General features: G+C 39.3%; 1 protein-coding gene and 1 non-coding gene across 4 annotated transcripts in view; both read left to right on the top strand.

Annotated features, from left to right (window-relative positions):
• The window catches only part of CDK8 (cyclin dependent kinase 8), a 48,024-nt gene extending 34,523 nt beyond the window's left edge, over positions 1–13,501 (top strand). For 2 of the 3 annotated variants that reach the window (XM_063127013.1, XM_063127015.1), the window contains 4 exons: positions 722–819; positions 5,771–5,849; positions 7,538–7,696; positions 12,216–13,501. In XM_063127013.1, the coding sequence (XP_062983083.1) occupies positions 722–819; positions 5,771–5,849; positions 7,538–7,696; positions 12,216–12,341 (462 nt within the window). In that variant the 3' untranslated portion in view covers positions 12,342–13,501. The remainder of the gene's footprint in view (positions 1–721; positions 820–5,770; positions 5,850–7,537; positions 7,697–12,215) is intronic. The other variant, XM_063127014.1, reaches the window with a different exon arrangement.
• Positions 2,960–3,067, top strand: LOC134399843 (U6 spliceosomal RNA). Its single transcript, XR_010025538.1, has one exon. It is a non-coding gene; the product is annotated as a U6 spliceosomal RNA (small nuclear RNA).
• Positions 13,502–14,038: the final 537 nt, after the last annotated feature.

Here is a 14,038-nt window from a genome sequence, read left to right as displayed (position 1 = left end):
TGTTTTCCTTCCGTTTCTTCACTGCAGTCCAGATCAAGAGTGAAGAGTAGCTGTGTAATAGATACTTAATCTGGTTCATCTAAGTGGTAACAATAACGTACTATAAAAACTTTCTACAATACAGAAGAAGCTATCTTCTGCTCTCACTGTCTTAAACCTAATCATGCAAAGCCACCTCTCCATGTTGCTTTGTCTCATAGACTGGATGAATGGCCTGTTTAATCAGGAAGAATATTAAGTTTATCTTGCAAATTGTGGTAGGAAAGAATGGCAGTATATAGTGTGATGGGACTAAATAGTTGTCCTTCATAAGTCATGATAGCACACTTGAATTATTTCTATAGGTTCTGGAGCTCACAGATGAGTCTTCTGATTGTTCTGTAATTGCAGCTTCTTCATGGATAGTATCTCATAGAGCTCATAATCCAGTCCTCAGGTTATGGAGACATGAGCCCAGCCACTGAGCCATATCTAGCTCAGTACTGTCTATGCTGACTGGCAGTGATTTCCAAAGTTTCAGGTCAGGGACTTTCTCAGCCCTCGCTGGAGATGCTGGGGATTGAACTGGAGACCTTGTGCAAGCAAAGTAAGTGCTCTGCCACTGAGCTCACTTGTTTCTGAGGGTGCACATAAGGAAGCTTCATACGTTCACAATGTGGGGAAATATTTCCTTGGATGGTTTGACAGCACTAAATGTCTTTGTGTTCTTAACTATGCTTAGCTACAGAAATTGCTTACTATGGACCCGATAAAGAGAATTACCTCAGAACAGGCTATGCAGGATCCTTATTTCTTAGAAGATCCACTTCCTACATCTGAGTAAGTGGTCAATGACTTAGCTGCATACGCTACTTAAAATGCTTTCTTGATTTCAGTGTCCAGGGGTGGGTATGGGATGGAGTTGTGGCAGCTGAGAAAAACAAGTGGAATTCTCACTCTTGACAAGCAGTAAGAAAGGGCTTTACTGTACCTTTTGCCATTTCTAAGTAATGTCCTATTAATCTCTTGTTTTATGAGTCTTTGATCCTGTTAATCATAGAATTAATCCTGTTATTCACTGACAGGTTGATTATGCATGCTACAGATCTTCATAGTCAACTGCTAACTGCCTGCAGGCCCAGTTCTCCCTTTTCAAATGCCAGATGACACTCTCTAATTAGTTTACATATCTCTATAAATTCAATAGTTCGACTAAGGGGAAAAACTGCCTTCAAACTTCACAGCCAGAATCTGGAGATAGGAAACATTCATCCTATTTCTTAATTATTACTTTTAAAATTTAGAAAAGTGAAGGGTTTTCTCAATCTCCCTGTTCTAAGTAGGTTAGACTTTAAATGTACTCTCCGAAAGACATGACTAGTCCTTTCGTGGTAAAGAACCTTTCCCTGGCTAGTTGGCAAAAGTATGTGAATGCTAACTTGATTATTTATGCACCCAATTTGCTTTCTAATTATTAATGCATGACTTTGTGCAATGTATAGACTGGGTTTAAAGCCATTTCTGAAAATGAAATTCAGTGGAACATATCAACTTCTAAATGAACTTGGTGGTCTTGCTTAAATTGGTCTTGGGAATATCACTGGTAAGACTATGAAAGATGGTGGGGATAATTGTCATAAAGGATACCTGCACAAGCACTGCCCAAATAATGGAATGTTGTATTCTGCACAGTTCTGCTCCTACTAAGAATTATGGACAGTAGCAAGGAGCTCACAGATCATGAAGGCTCTGATGACTGGATATCTCACATTTTCTAACTACATAGGCCATATTTTAAAAAATTAGAAATAGGATGAACATGTACTACATTCAGTCTTTGGTTATGATGTTTGAAAGCAGACAGTTTTCCCTTAGTCTCACCCCTATCCCTGAATTTACAAAGAAATTAAACTAATCTGAGAGTATCCATGCTCTATGTAGTTCAGCGTCTATGCCCAAGATCAGTAGGAACAGAATCAATTATGCAAAATAAATAAGTGTATATGTGTATGTTAGGTTTCTATATCATTATAACCTTTTTTTTTAAAAAAAAAAAACCTGCAGCTTTTCATGGAACAATGAAGTGCCATGACAGTGTTCCTATATATTTTTATTTATTGCAAAAGGTGTACTGTTTGTGTATTTGGGTCACCTTGTCCCAGCTTGTGAGGTGGAGTAACACACGACCAATGGGTCCCCCCCCTCCTTTGAACCCTCCAATAGCTGGCCATCACAGGAACTTAACCTACTTCAAAGGTTTAAACACACAGGGTGAATAAGGCCCTGTTCAGAAGACACGTTTAAACTATGGTTTTAACCATGATGAATAAGACTTTTTGCTTTCTTCACCGTGGTTAAAGCCGTGGTTTAAGGTATCTTCTGAATGTGGCCTAATTATTGTGTATAGGCCAGTATTACTTAAATTGCAAGCCCTCTCTAGAATACCTAATAAAGAAGCGCAGTGGTTTAAAGTTGCATGATGCACTCTGCAGCAGACTATAAGGATCTTATGGCTGGCCTGTAAATGTCATGCATGGGCAGTCACATAGGACTATGTGTAAGCTGCTTTACTCTTAACAGAGGAAGTGAGACATAATATAATTGCAATGAAAATAAATATGCCATGTACTAATAATAATGAGCATGGCTCTTCTTATGTTCTTACTTCTGTAGGACTCTGCAGTAATTACTGGATTTGGTTCATAGGCCTTTCTGGGTTCTTATTTTGCCAGCTTCCTATCTCTAACCACATAAGTCCCCAAAGTGTTAGAGTGTTTTTTCTTAGCAATTTTAGTGAAAGGATAAAGGCATTAATGTGGGGTAGGCTAAACCTGTTAGAAGTCTCTCAGACTAGGATGCTCAGATTCACTTAACCAAAGGGTTAGGTTTTATCATTTCAATTATGCAAGATGATGTAGGTTTGCAGTCAAAGCAAAATGCAGTTTCTGAAATTGGCATAGGTGGCGTAGTAGGCAGTTTTGTGCTTAGTTTTGACAGCATGTATACTAAAATTGGAATGATTCAGAGAAAATTAGTATGGCCCTTGTACAAAAATAACATGCATATTCATGGAATCCCTTATTAACTAACTTAGTGGCTTCTTTTTTCTTTTCCTTTGTTGTTGTTCTATCCTTAGTTTCAGGATTTTGTTACTTTTTTATCTTAAGTAAATCTAAAACTGGAGTATAAATTAATAGTTTGCTTAATTACAAGAAATCCATAGCAGTTGACCGTGAGTTAGAAATCAAAGACCTTTCTCTGACTTGTTGGCAAAGGGCACAACATGGGATTTAATCCACCCTTGGCTATTGAGAACTCAAGAATTGAAGACACTTTGCAATGCAGTTTTATAGAAAAACTTGGTTGGAAAATAGCTTGGAGCAAACTGAGGCAGGAAATGGAATTTTATTTTATTTTATTGAAGCCTTCGATATATGGGCAGGAAGAGAAGGCTTATCCTAGAGCTATGTGTCTAGTCCTATTAAGAAATAGGACAAAGCAACCTAGGCTTGTCCTAGCAGGAAAAGACGTGTTGGGATGACTTGCAGGTGTCTGGAAACAGCAGCTAGTAATTGCTGCATGCCATTTGGCTCCTTAGATTTATTTTTTATTTATTTATTGCATTTTTATACCGCCCATTAGCTGAAGCTCTCTGGGCAGGTCACCAAAGTTAAAACCATCAGACACAAATCAGAGTATAAAACAAACAACACAATAAAAATAATATATAAAAGCACAACCAGGGTAAAACTGAGCAGCGATGGAGAGATTTATAGAGATTTAAAATACAGACTTAAAACAGCAAGGTTAAAAGACTATGATGAGAAACTGTTAAAATACTGGGAGAATAAGAAGGTCTTCACATGGCGTCGAAAAGAGTATAACGTAGGTGCCAGGCGAACCTCTCTAGGGAGCTCATTCCACAACCGGGGTGCCACAGCAGAGAAAGCCCTCCTCCTGGTAGCTACCTGCCTCACTTCCTTTGGCAGGGGTTCATGGAAAAGGACCCCTGAGGATGATCTGAGGGTTCAGGCAGGCACATATGGGAGGAGGTGTTCCTTCAAATAACCTGGCCCCAAGCCGTTTAGGGCTTTGAATGTTAGTACCAGCACTTTGAATCAGGCCCAGACCTGGACTGGCAGCTGTTGAAGCTGAAAAAGGACTGGCATAATGTGGTTTTGTTGGCCAGTCCCCTGTTAACAGTCTGGCTGCCCTGTTTTGGACTGTTTTCAAAGGCAGCCCCACATATAATGCATTGCAGTAATCCAGCCAAGAGGTTATCAGAGCTTGGATAACTGTAGCTAGGCTATCTCTGTCCAGATAAGGGTGCAGTTGGTATATCAGCCTAAGCTGATAAAAGGTGCTCCTGGCCACTGAGTCTACCTGTGCCTCAAGTGACAGTTCTGGATCCAGGAGCTCCCCCAAACTACAGATCCTTTAAGGGGAGTGCAAGCCCCTCCAGAACAGATGAGCCACCCGCTAACAGTACCTCTGTCTTGTCTGGATTGAGTCTGTTTGCTGGCCCTCATCCAGTCCATTACCGTGCTCAGGCACTGGTTCAGAACAGTCACTGCCTCACCTGGGTTTGATGAAAAGGAAAGGTAGAGCTGGGTGTCATCTGCATATTAATGACACCTCAACCCACATCTCTGGATAACCTCTCCCAGCGGTTTCATGTAGATGTTGAACAGCATAGGGGATAAAATAGAGCCCTGTGGAACCCCAAGGCCTAGATGCCATGGCACAGAGTAGTAATCTCCCAGCACCACCTTCTGGAATCAGCCATCCAAATAAGAGTAGAACCACTGCAACACAGTGCATCCAACTCCCAGCCCAGACACCCTTATCCAGATGGATACCATGGTTGATGGTATCGAAAGCCGCTAAGAGATCCAAGAGAATCAACAGGGTCATACTCTCCCTATCCCGGCAAAGGTCATACCAAAGGGCAACCAAGGGAATTTCCATTCCAAAGCCAGGTTAGAAGCCCCATTGAAATGGATCTAGATAATCCATTTCATTCAAGTGTGCCTGGAGTAATGGAGGCTCACAAGCCTATGCAGGCGCAAATGTGAAGGCTGTTCTCAGACTATAAATATAATACAATACTAACTCTTTATTATAAACAGTGTAGGTCTTGTTTTTGAATTTCAAATATTTATAAGCTGCCTTTCTGGACAAAGTCCACCAAAAGTAGTGAGCCCCAATTACAATAATATAACATTGTATGAAAAACATTAAAAATTCAAGAAATACAAAAACAATGCATCCAAACATAATTCAGCCAGTGCAAAACAATTTCCGAAAACCACATCAATAAAACAGCAGCAAAACCAATAAAAATACCTCAGTTAAAAGCCACTTGAGAAAGAGATTTTTTTAAAGCATTTTTGAAACAAAGACTGAAGGAGCCAAACACACATTCCTTGGGAGGGAGTTCTGAAGAGTAGGAGCCACAACTGAGAGGGCATTGTGGTTAGTGCCCCACCATTCCAGCTGATCTTAGTCTATATAGGTTATCTTTTTATGGAAGATATTGATAGCCTCCCAAAAGAAGTGATTGCAAAGAACACTTAATGATTATACGCACTACCTGAAATATCAAGTTGCAAGTGTCAACTAAAGCAGGGCAAAACTTGGAGAACCATTGTATTACCATTATTAATCATGGACCATAATTTTCATTAAGAAAAAAGATACATATTAGGGGAGAGGACATGTAATTCTAATAGGCCTTTATATATCTGTCTATCTTCTCCAATACACTAAAAACGATTGGGAATTTTTGCAGTGTATTTGCAGGTTGTCAGATCCCATACCCAAAACGAGAATTTTTAACTGAAGAAGAGCCTGATGACAAAGGAGACAAAGTAGGTATTGAATTAAAGGCCATTATGAGAGAAGTATATTTCGGAGATGTTTTTTGTAAATCAGCTTGTACAATTTTATAATTGCCTACTTGTTAGGGCAATTATATTTCTGATGAGATTAATGGTTCCACTTAAAAGCATTTGATTTATTAAGAGCACATGATCAGGATGTTCTTTCATACTTCTCTATGTGTGTCCCTTACTGTTGCCACTCACTTTGTTGAAGCATTTCCTGCTAGGATAAGAAAATGAAAGCGTTAAAGAAATTATTACTAATGGTAATGAGATGAAGATTGATTAATATGCAGGTGCAGTTATATTGATTACGGATCCTTTCAATTCTAAATACCAAATGTTGCAAGAAATTTAACATTTCTGCAAAATCTTAGTTCATAAGCTTAATATAGAAAACATTAAAATTAATATAGAAAAAGGGATTAATGTCCCATATATATATATATATATATATATATATATATATATATATAATATCTCACGTGATTTGGAGAATTATGAGAACAATTTCATACTTCCCTGGTACTTAATTTGGAAATAGTTTGAAAAACAGAGTATCTTCACAATGCTGTACCAAAAATATTGGACTGTATAACAGTGCAATTCTTTAAGGATACATACATGAAAACATGCCATATCAAAGGACAAAAGTGCAGTGAAACTATTGGGAGACTAGCAGATAGAATTTTGGCATATAATGCGGATCTGTCCTCTTATTATTGAGTTTTGTGGTCTCAAATTTTATATGAAAATGAATTTTACTGCATGGCCAACTCATAATACGACCAGGTTATTTGGAGGAAGACATACGGTAAAAAAACACCCGAAATTACTAGCAAATTTGTTTACTGTCTTGCATTGATTGCTTTCCCTAAAACTTAAAAAAACAAAACACCATTTGATCCCAGCAGCAGAGATTTCAAATGACTTCCACATGAAATGGAAGGTATTTTATACCTGCAATTTTAGAGAGAGTAGTGACGATTGTAGTTCACAGGTGGGCACAACTCATGGTCTGCAACTGCTTTCAAAACAGCCTGTCAGAGCTCCAAGGAGATCCACCCACTGTTCCCTGTAGCCATCAGCTGGGCTGCTGGAAAAGACCACTGTTACCTGTGCTGCTCCTTAATTGACACTGCTATTTAATATTGTCCTCTCTCAGCAACCATGATGCAGAAATTGCTGTTTCCCCCAATGCTAATAGTGCCAGGTGAACAGTAATCTGGATCATGACGGCTGGGCAGGGGAGATGTTAAACTCCCCCCCTTTTCCCCATGATCCCATTCCCTGATCTGAGTGGGTAGGAAAAGGAAATTTAAACTTCCTCATCCCTGTGCCAGCACTTCATGCGGCCCTCAGGGCAAAGAGGTTGCCCACCCCTGTTCTAATTCCTTCTTATGTTAATTGGTTTTGCCTAAAGCTGTAATCCCAAAATGCATACTTGAAAATAAGGCCTTTATAAATAAAATGGATACATCTCTGAGTAAATATTTTTTGGTAGAGTTGTATGATGTGTGTGTGTGTGTGTGTTTGGTTTTAATTTGTGTGAATGTGAAAATAATAAAGTAAGTATTTAAGCATTTGGTGGCTTCTTCATTTCTCATGTAGTCTTACATATAATGTCATGAACTGCTTCTGAGTTGTATCTTACATTTTTTCTTTAACCAATTGAGAAGAACCAGCAGCAGCAGCAGGGCAATAACCATACAAATGGAACTGGTCATCCAGGGAACCAAGACAACAGTCATACGCAAGGGCCTCCCTTGAAAAAAGTGAGAGTTGTTCCTCCTACCACTACCTCAGGTGGACTTATTATGACCTCAGATTATCAGGTACTTCTGTTTTCAGCTTTCTCATTTTGGCTACGGTATATTACATTGCAAATGATTTATGTTAACAGAGACTTTCAGTCCATACCTACTCATTGGTGCTTGTGCTGATTGGGTTAAATCATAGCATGCAAACCCACTTCAAACCAGAGTTTCTGATTCACCATCTGACGGGAAGTCATAGTTTCTCAATTCAGACATGCCAAACCATAGTTCTGCTTCCTTTAAACCATAGTTTGATGTTTGAATTAAGCCTGTCACTAGGTTTGTATCAGTAGTGGTTCTCTTCTTTCAAAAAGCAAATAATTGAAAAGGATAATGAATTATCTTGAGAATTGTCTAACTGATGCAAGCCTGTACCAATCTGTGTCCTTACTCTATAAAATCTAGCCTCGGTTTACTCTGAGGTGATGCATCCCAACAGAAGTCATAGGAGAGGTATATTCCTAGAGCCAGGGAATTGGGGTGGAGTGTTAGAAAGAAAGAAAAATCAGTACCTTGGACAGCAGCACTAGATAGGAAATTATCAATTTTTGGAGGAGGTGCATTGGTCCTCCATGTGGGCAGTACAGGGAATAGGTGCTTTTAGGCATCATCTGATATTGGCTGGGGCCAGGATGTAGGAATAATTGGTAAAAGAGAAAAGAGAAGGGGACAAGCCCTGGAAATCACAGTGTCTTCTTACAGCTTGGGCCGTTATCCCCTTTTCTGGGATACCTGAATTTCGCTAGTATTCATCCATAGGTGTGGTTCGCACCGCTTGATGTCAATCTGGTTGTTAGAAATTGGTTGATTTAGGGCTGGTGCACTTAACAGACAGTTTACAACGCAGCTCCCTTCCCCTTCACTCCACCTCTTTTTCTGCTTCACCCCCTGGCTTTGGCTCTAGGATCTGCTTTGGGCCTCATGGTGACTGTGTTAGCCTCTGGCAGATGGCACACAAACGACTGTTAAGTCGTCAGGTAGTGCAGTTTCTGTGTAGTAATAAATTTTTAACTGGATATATGCAAGAAATCCATTCCCCAGGTCTGTCTTGAGTGCTAATGAAAGGCAATATGATCAACAGAAAAAAAGTGGCCTTTCATGAAAAGCTTTCTCAGCTTCATGGTGTGCTCTGTTTGGGGCTGCCTAGAAAACCACTTGGAAACTTCAGTTGGTATAGACTTTTGTAGCTAAAATCTTGACTGGTACAAAGTGTTCAGGTCACGTTGAGCCCTTTATTTTATCATTTGCACTGGCTGCCAGTTCATTTTCAAGTGCAGTTCAAGGTGCTGCTTACTACCTTTAAAGCCCCAAACGGCTTGGGGATCTGGCTACTTGGAGGATACTTTCCTCCCACGTGCATCTATCTGCCTGTCCTTTAAAATCATCTTCTCTCTGCCACTGCTTTCTGTGGCATGTGTGATTGGCAACAAGCGAGGAGAGGGTTCTCTGTGGTGGCATCCCATACGTGCAGCCTGCTGCCCCTAAAAGATAGGTCATCGTCTCTTTTTGTGTTCTACTGGTAGCCAAAGACATTTCTTTTTAAATAAGCTTTTGATTCTGATATTACTTAATTTGTTGATCGATTTGGCTCTTTGTGGTTTTTGCTTTTTGATACTGTTTTTAATCTGGTTATTGTGGGTTTGATTTATTATTATTATTATTATTATTATTATTATTATTATTATTATTATTATTATTATTATTCCCTTTAAAATATTTGTAAGCCACTCTGAGCAACTCCTTTTTGGACAGAAAAAGTGAGTTATAAATGCTTGTATAAATGTTACATTGTGCTAGTTTGCTTATTTACACATTGGTTTTCAGGACAAGGAATTTAAAAACAGTAAGCTCTATTCCACATTAGAAGCGGCATACAAATTGTTAGAAAAACATGGACGAATTCAAGGATCTAGAAAATAAGGAAGTTATGGGCTGTTGCTTAAAGAAACTTTTTTTAAAAAAAAGGTGGCAGAGCAGTCCATAGCAAATCTCTCAGATTTTAATCTTTGTCTTTGAAATTCTTATATACCAGCTTGACACAATTTACCAGTTTTAGTTTGGAAAGCATGTGAAATTGGGAAGTGGGTTTTCCTCTTTTTGTCCATATAGTCCAAGCTACAACGTAATTTCGGTCTGTGTATCAGCACGTGCAAAAGCAAGGAAAACCCCGTGGGGGGAGTAAAAAATAGCCAAAGGCAAGGGTGGAACCAAGCAATCTTCAAACATAAATATTAGCAAAAGTTTTATTAAAGTGCCAAGGTGCCCACGCGTTTCGAACGCAGTTGCGTTCTTCCTCAGGGCTTTATCGCATTCGTGAAGTTGTCTACAGAAAGCTGCTAGACAGAAAGCAGCTATAATGCGATAAAGCCCCGAGGAAGAACGCAACTGCGTTCGAAACGCAGAGGCGCATTGGCACTTTAATAAAACTTTTGCTAATATTTATGCTTGAAGATTACTTGGTTCTACCCTTGCCTTTGGCTATTTTTGTGTATCAGCACAGACAGAAAAAAGAGTAACATGACAGGCCTCTGTGATTTACTTTACCTGCGGGGGGCTGTCATGTCTTGCCAGATGCTTGCAAGCACCTGGCTTACTGTGCGGACCCAGGTGGCAGGGGTTGTTTAAGGGTTAGAGATTCCTCAAATATCCTTAAAACAAGCCATGGGTAAATTAAGCCCCCATGGGTAAATTAAGCCACGGTGGGCTGTTGTGTCATGCGAACCACATCACTGTGACATGTATTTCAGTGTCATACGTGTTTCCTCTCATATACTTGCTAAGGATGATCACCTGAAAAACATTAATTACAGCTTTAAAATAGCCAAGCTTGCCTAATAGTCTATTTGCAATTGGGATACATTCATTTTTACTAATGAATTTATGAAACAAAAAATGTTCCACGGAAAAATAAAGCACAAGGAAATTTTCCATCCCCTTTCTCTGCTTGGATCCTCATTTCCCTTCTGTAAACAAGAGCAGAATTTCATTCACAGAGTGGAGCTTTCCCAACTCTCATTTTCCCCCTGTAGCCAGGGATGGTGTGGTAAATTGGGGTGTGTGGGTGTGGGTGTGCAGATGAAGACAAGGGTGATGCGAGCAGACGAGCAAGATCCGAACCATTGTCTCTATAGAAATTCAAACCCTTGTTGAAGGGCTCTTCCTTTGGTGGACTGGTGGACATGGTGGGTGTACATCACAAAGAAAGAGCCCTTCATTATAGCCACATTTCCTATTAATAGGAAAGCATGGGTTCTTTAAAACAAAGTCCAAGGATGTAAGCAAGAAGTAGCATATGCCAGAGAAAAATAGCTACCCCAGATACTCACTATGTAACACAGAGCATTCACAATTGGCAGAAGCGTGGAAAAAATAAATTGAGAGCACTCTTGGAAGGAATTACCACTTGCCTGAGTTGAATAGTTCTTTGCTCTTTAATAATTGTGGCTTACCAGACATTTTTCTATTCTCCTTTAAAACATTTTGTGGAGGTTAATTCATGAGAAAACAATAGGAATGCTTTTAAAATTCCATTAAATGTTTTAGCATGTACCATTCAGAAAGGCCTGTTCACGTGGGGAAAAGAGGTCTTGTAAATGTAAACAGAGTGTGGATGCACAACATATGGCTAGAGAGCCTGTTATGTTGAGACATTTCTCCTCTTAGTTGTGGTAACAGTTTGATAATGATGACTTCATCTGTTATAGCCATGGAAACAAGATGGCAAATAGCCTTAAATAGTTTTATCAGCTCTCAGGGTTTCCCTATTCTAATAGAATTATGTCCACACACTGCAATCACAGTAGACAAGCATTCTTTTGCTTTTGAATAGTACAAGAAGCAGTATCTCAGGGTGCTGCCCTTAACATTTTTTAAAAAATGTACTCCCTAAATCTTACTGCTTATTTGTTACTTAGATGGCTTTGAGAGACATGAACAACATAAAATAAATCCACCGATGAACATTGCTGTAACAATATAAAGGAACAGCAGAACATACTATGGGAAGCTTTTTGGAGCCAGCTATCTATGGCATTTGTGCTCTGATTGGTATGAAGAGTAGTTATTCAAAGCAGAAGGCAGTATCCAGCTGTTAAATTCCACTAGCGCAGATCATGTTGCACTAGCAGAAACTAGGTTCCAAACTTAGTGCAAGAGGAGAATTCAACTAAAGTTACGCTTGTGCAAGCACAGTTGCACAACCTGTTATGCAAAGTTAAGCATTATGCCTGCTCACCGTTTGTGCGTTACACTTGCGCAATCTATTGTGCGAGCAGTTTCCCATTACACTTGTGCAACCTGTTGTACAATGAGTTCCAAAAGCTTAATGTGCACCTGCTTGCACAATTGAAAGGCTCAGTGGAGCTCTGCTAGCAATATTTGAGTTTGCAGAATGACATTGTTGGATACTGCCCAGAGAGTGCTTTAATACCTCTTGACAAATGCACAGCAGATTTCCAAATACGTGTACTGAATCATATGGAGACAATCACGGTTGTAATTCCTTCCTCCTCTCTCTCCTCTCCAATGCCTCATTCAGCGTTCCAATCCCCATGCTGCCTATCCAAACCCTGGACCAAGCACATCGCAGCCACAGAGCAGCATGGGATATTCAACTACCTCCCAGCAGCCTCCACAGTACTCTCACCAGACGCACCGGTACTGAGCTGCACCTGAATAAAGTCAATGCACTGTTGCTAAGGCTGCAAGACTGGCCGTGCTGCTGTCTGCCTGGAACCTGGCTTTGGGCCGCAAGAATGTACTGTAACTGTTGCATTTTCAAAATGTCTGATAGCCAAGTTCCACTACTTTTTCACAGGCTGGGAGTAGTGGCTCCCTCAGATTGTACCCGTTTATGGAATTAGACTTGAAAAGAAAGTACTAGCACAGTTTGTGTTGTGGATATGCTACTTCCATAGTTTACTTGACATGGTTCAGACTGACCAATGCATTGTTTTCAGTGACAGTCTGTAGCAGTTGAAGCTGTGAAATGTGCTAGGGGCAAGCATTTTTGTTGTTGTGAATTCTATTGATGTTAACAACGTTATCTGACCAATAGTACACAAAATCTCTTAACTGGTATTTGAAGCATACAGTATATGTTAATGAGATGAAAAACTAACCGTGGCTCCAATTGAGAGAATTTTGATATGCATTGATTTTTAGTGACTTTTTTGTGGGTTGATTCATTTTCCACATAGATCAATGTTTTATGACCAACAAATTTGCTGCAAAGAGATTTTTTTAAAGACACAATAAAAGAAACATGAGCATTTTTCCAGCAGATTTACAAGACTCCCAAAGATTAATTTTCAACATATGTTTATTTTGTTCTTAAATCTATGACTTGACTGGTATTAAAGCTGCTATTCGATAGTAAATTGAGTGTGTTATTGAGATAGACCTGTTTGGTTCAGCAAACAAACTAAAATGATTGTCATAGGCAGTGTTTTATTTTTCCTGTTGGTGTTAACTGATTTGTGAGCATGCTTTGGAATTAAAAAAGCATGAGTGACGTTCCCTGCAAAAACAAACAGTGCGGCACTTGTTCAGATATTTTTGTCATGATTTTTTGAGAGCTGGCTTGATGTAGTGGATTTTAAATTTTGTTCATTATTTTTTAAATACGTTCGCACGTTTGTTTAGGGGCACCCTTATTAAAGCAAAGGATTAAGGTGTTAGGAGAACCTTAGAATTTGAGGGAAAACTATACCATACAATGTACTGTATCAAACTATTTTACATGAATGACGCAGGTATTCTGAATTTAAAAAGAAATCAACATTGTTAAAAACAAGGTGTTACGTAATAAAATTATTTTTCATAAATCTGCATATGATTTTGCCTGTGCTTTTGTCAGTTGATACAAAAAATGTGCACTCAACCTGTATGGATGTTAAGTTCCTGCAGTTTTTGATAAGAAAGTTTTCTGTAGAAAGAGAACCACATCGAGGCCAAAGTTGCTTAACATAGTCTGGAACACACAAATTAACAACGAACTTTGAGAACTTTTGCCAGATATGCACCCCACCCGTGTCATGATTACAATACACTCAGATCACTTAGTCACTCCTTACCTGCTCCCATTCACACCTTTTAAACCCAAATGAAGGTTGTAATCAACCCTAATTATTTGCTAGAATAAAGGACCTTACCCCTGATATTCTATGGTTATTCTCTTTTTACCTAGCTGTTGATTTTCTAAACATTTACTGAAAGCACTGCATCATGCATTCTCTCTGCAGTCCTCACAACTACTTTTAAGGAAATGGCCTGTGGTCTCCCTCAGGGTACCAGTTTAATCCCTGTGCTATTTAACATACTCATGAAAATGCTGGGAGAGATTGTATGGAGTTTTGGGGT

The sequence above is a fragment of the Elgaria multicarinata genome, chromosome 5, assembly GCF_023053635.1.
Source record: "Elgaria multicarinata webbii isolate HBS135686 ecotype San Diego chromosome 5, rElgMul1.1.pri, whole genome shotgun sequence".
Classification (NCBI taxonomy): Eukaryota; Metazoa; Chordata; class Lepidosauria; order Squamata; family Anguidae; genus Elgaria; species Elgaria multicarinata.
The sequence above is the reverse complement of the archived record's forward strand: the minus strand, read 5'-3'. Positions and strand labels throughout refer to the sequence as shown.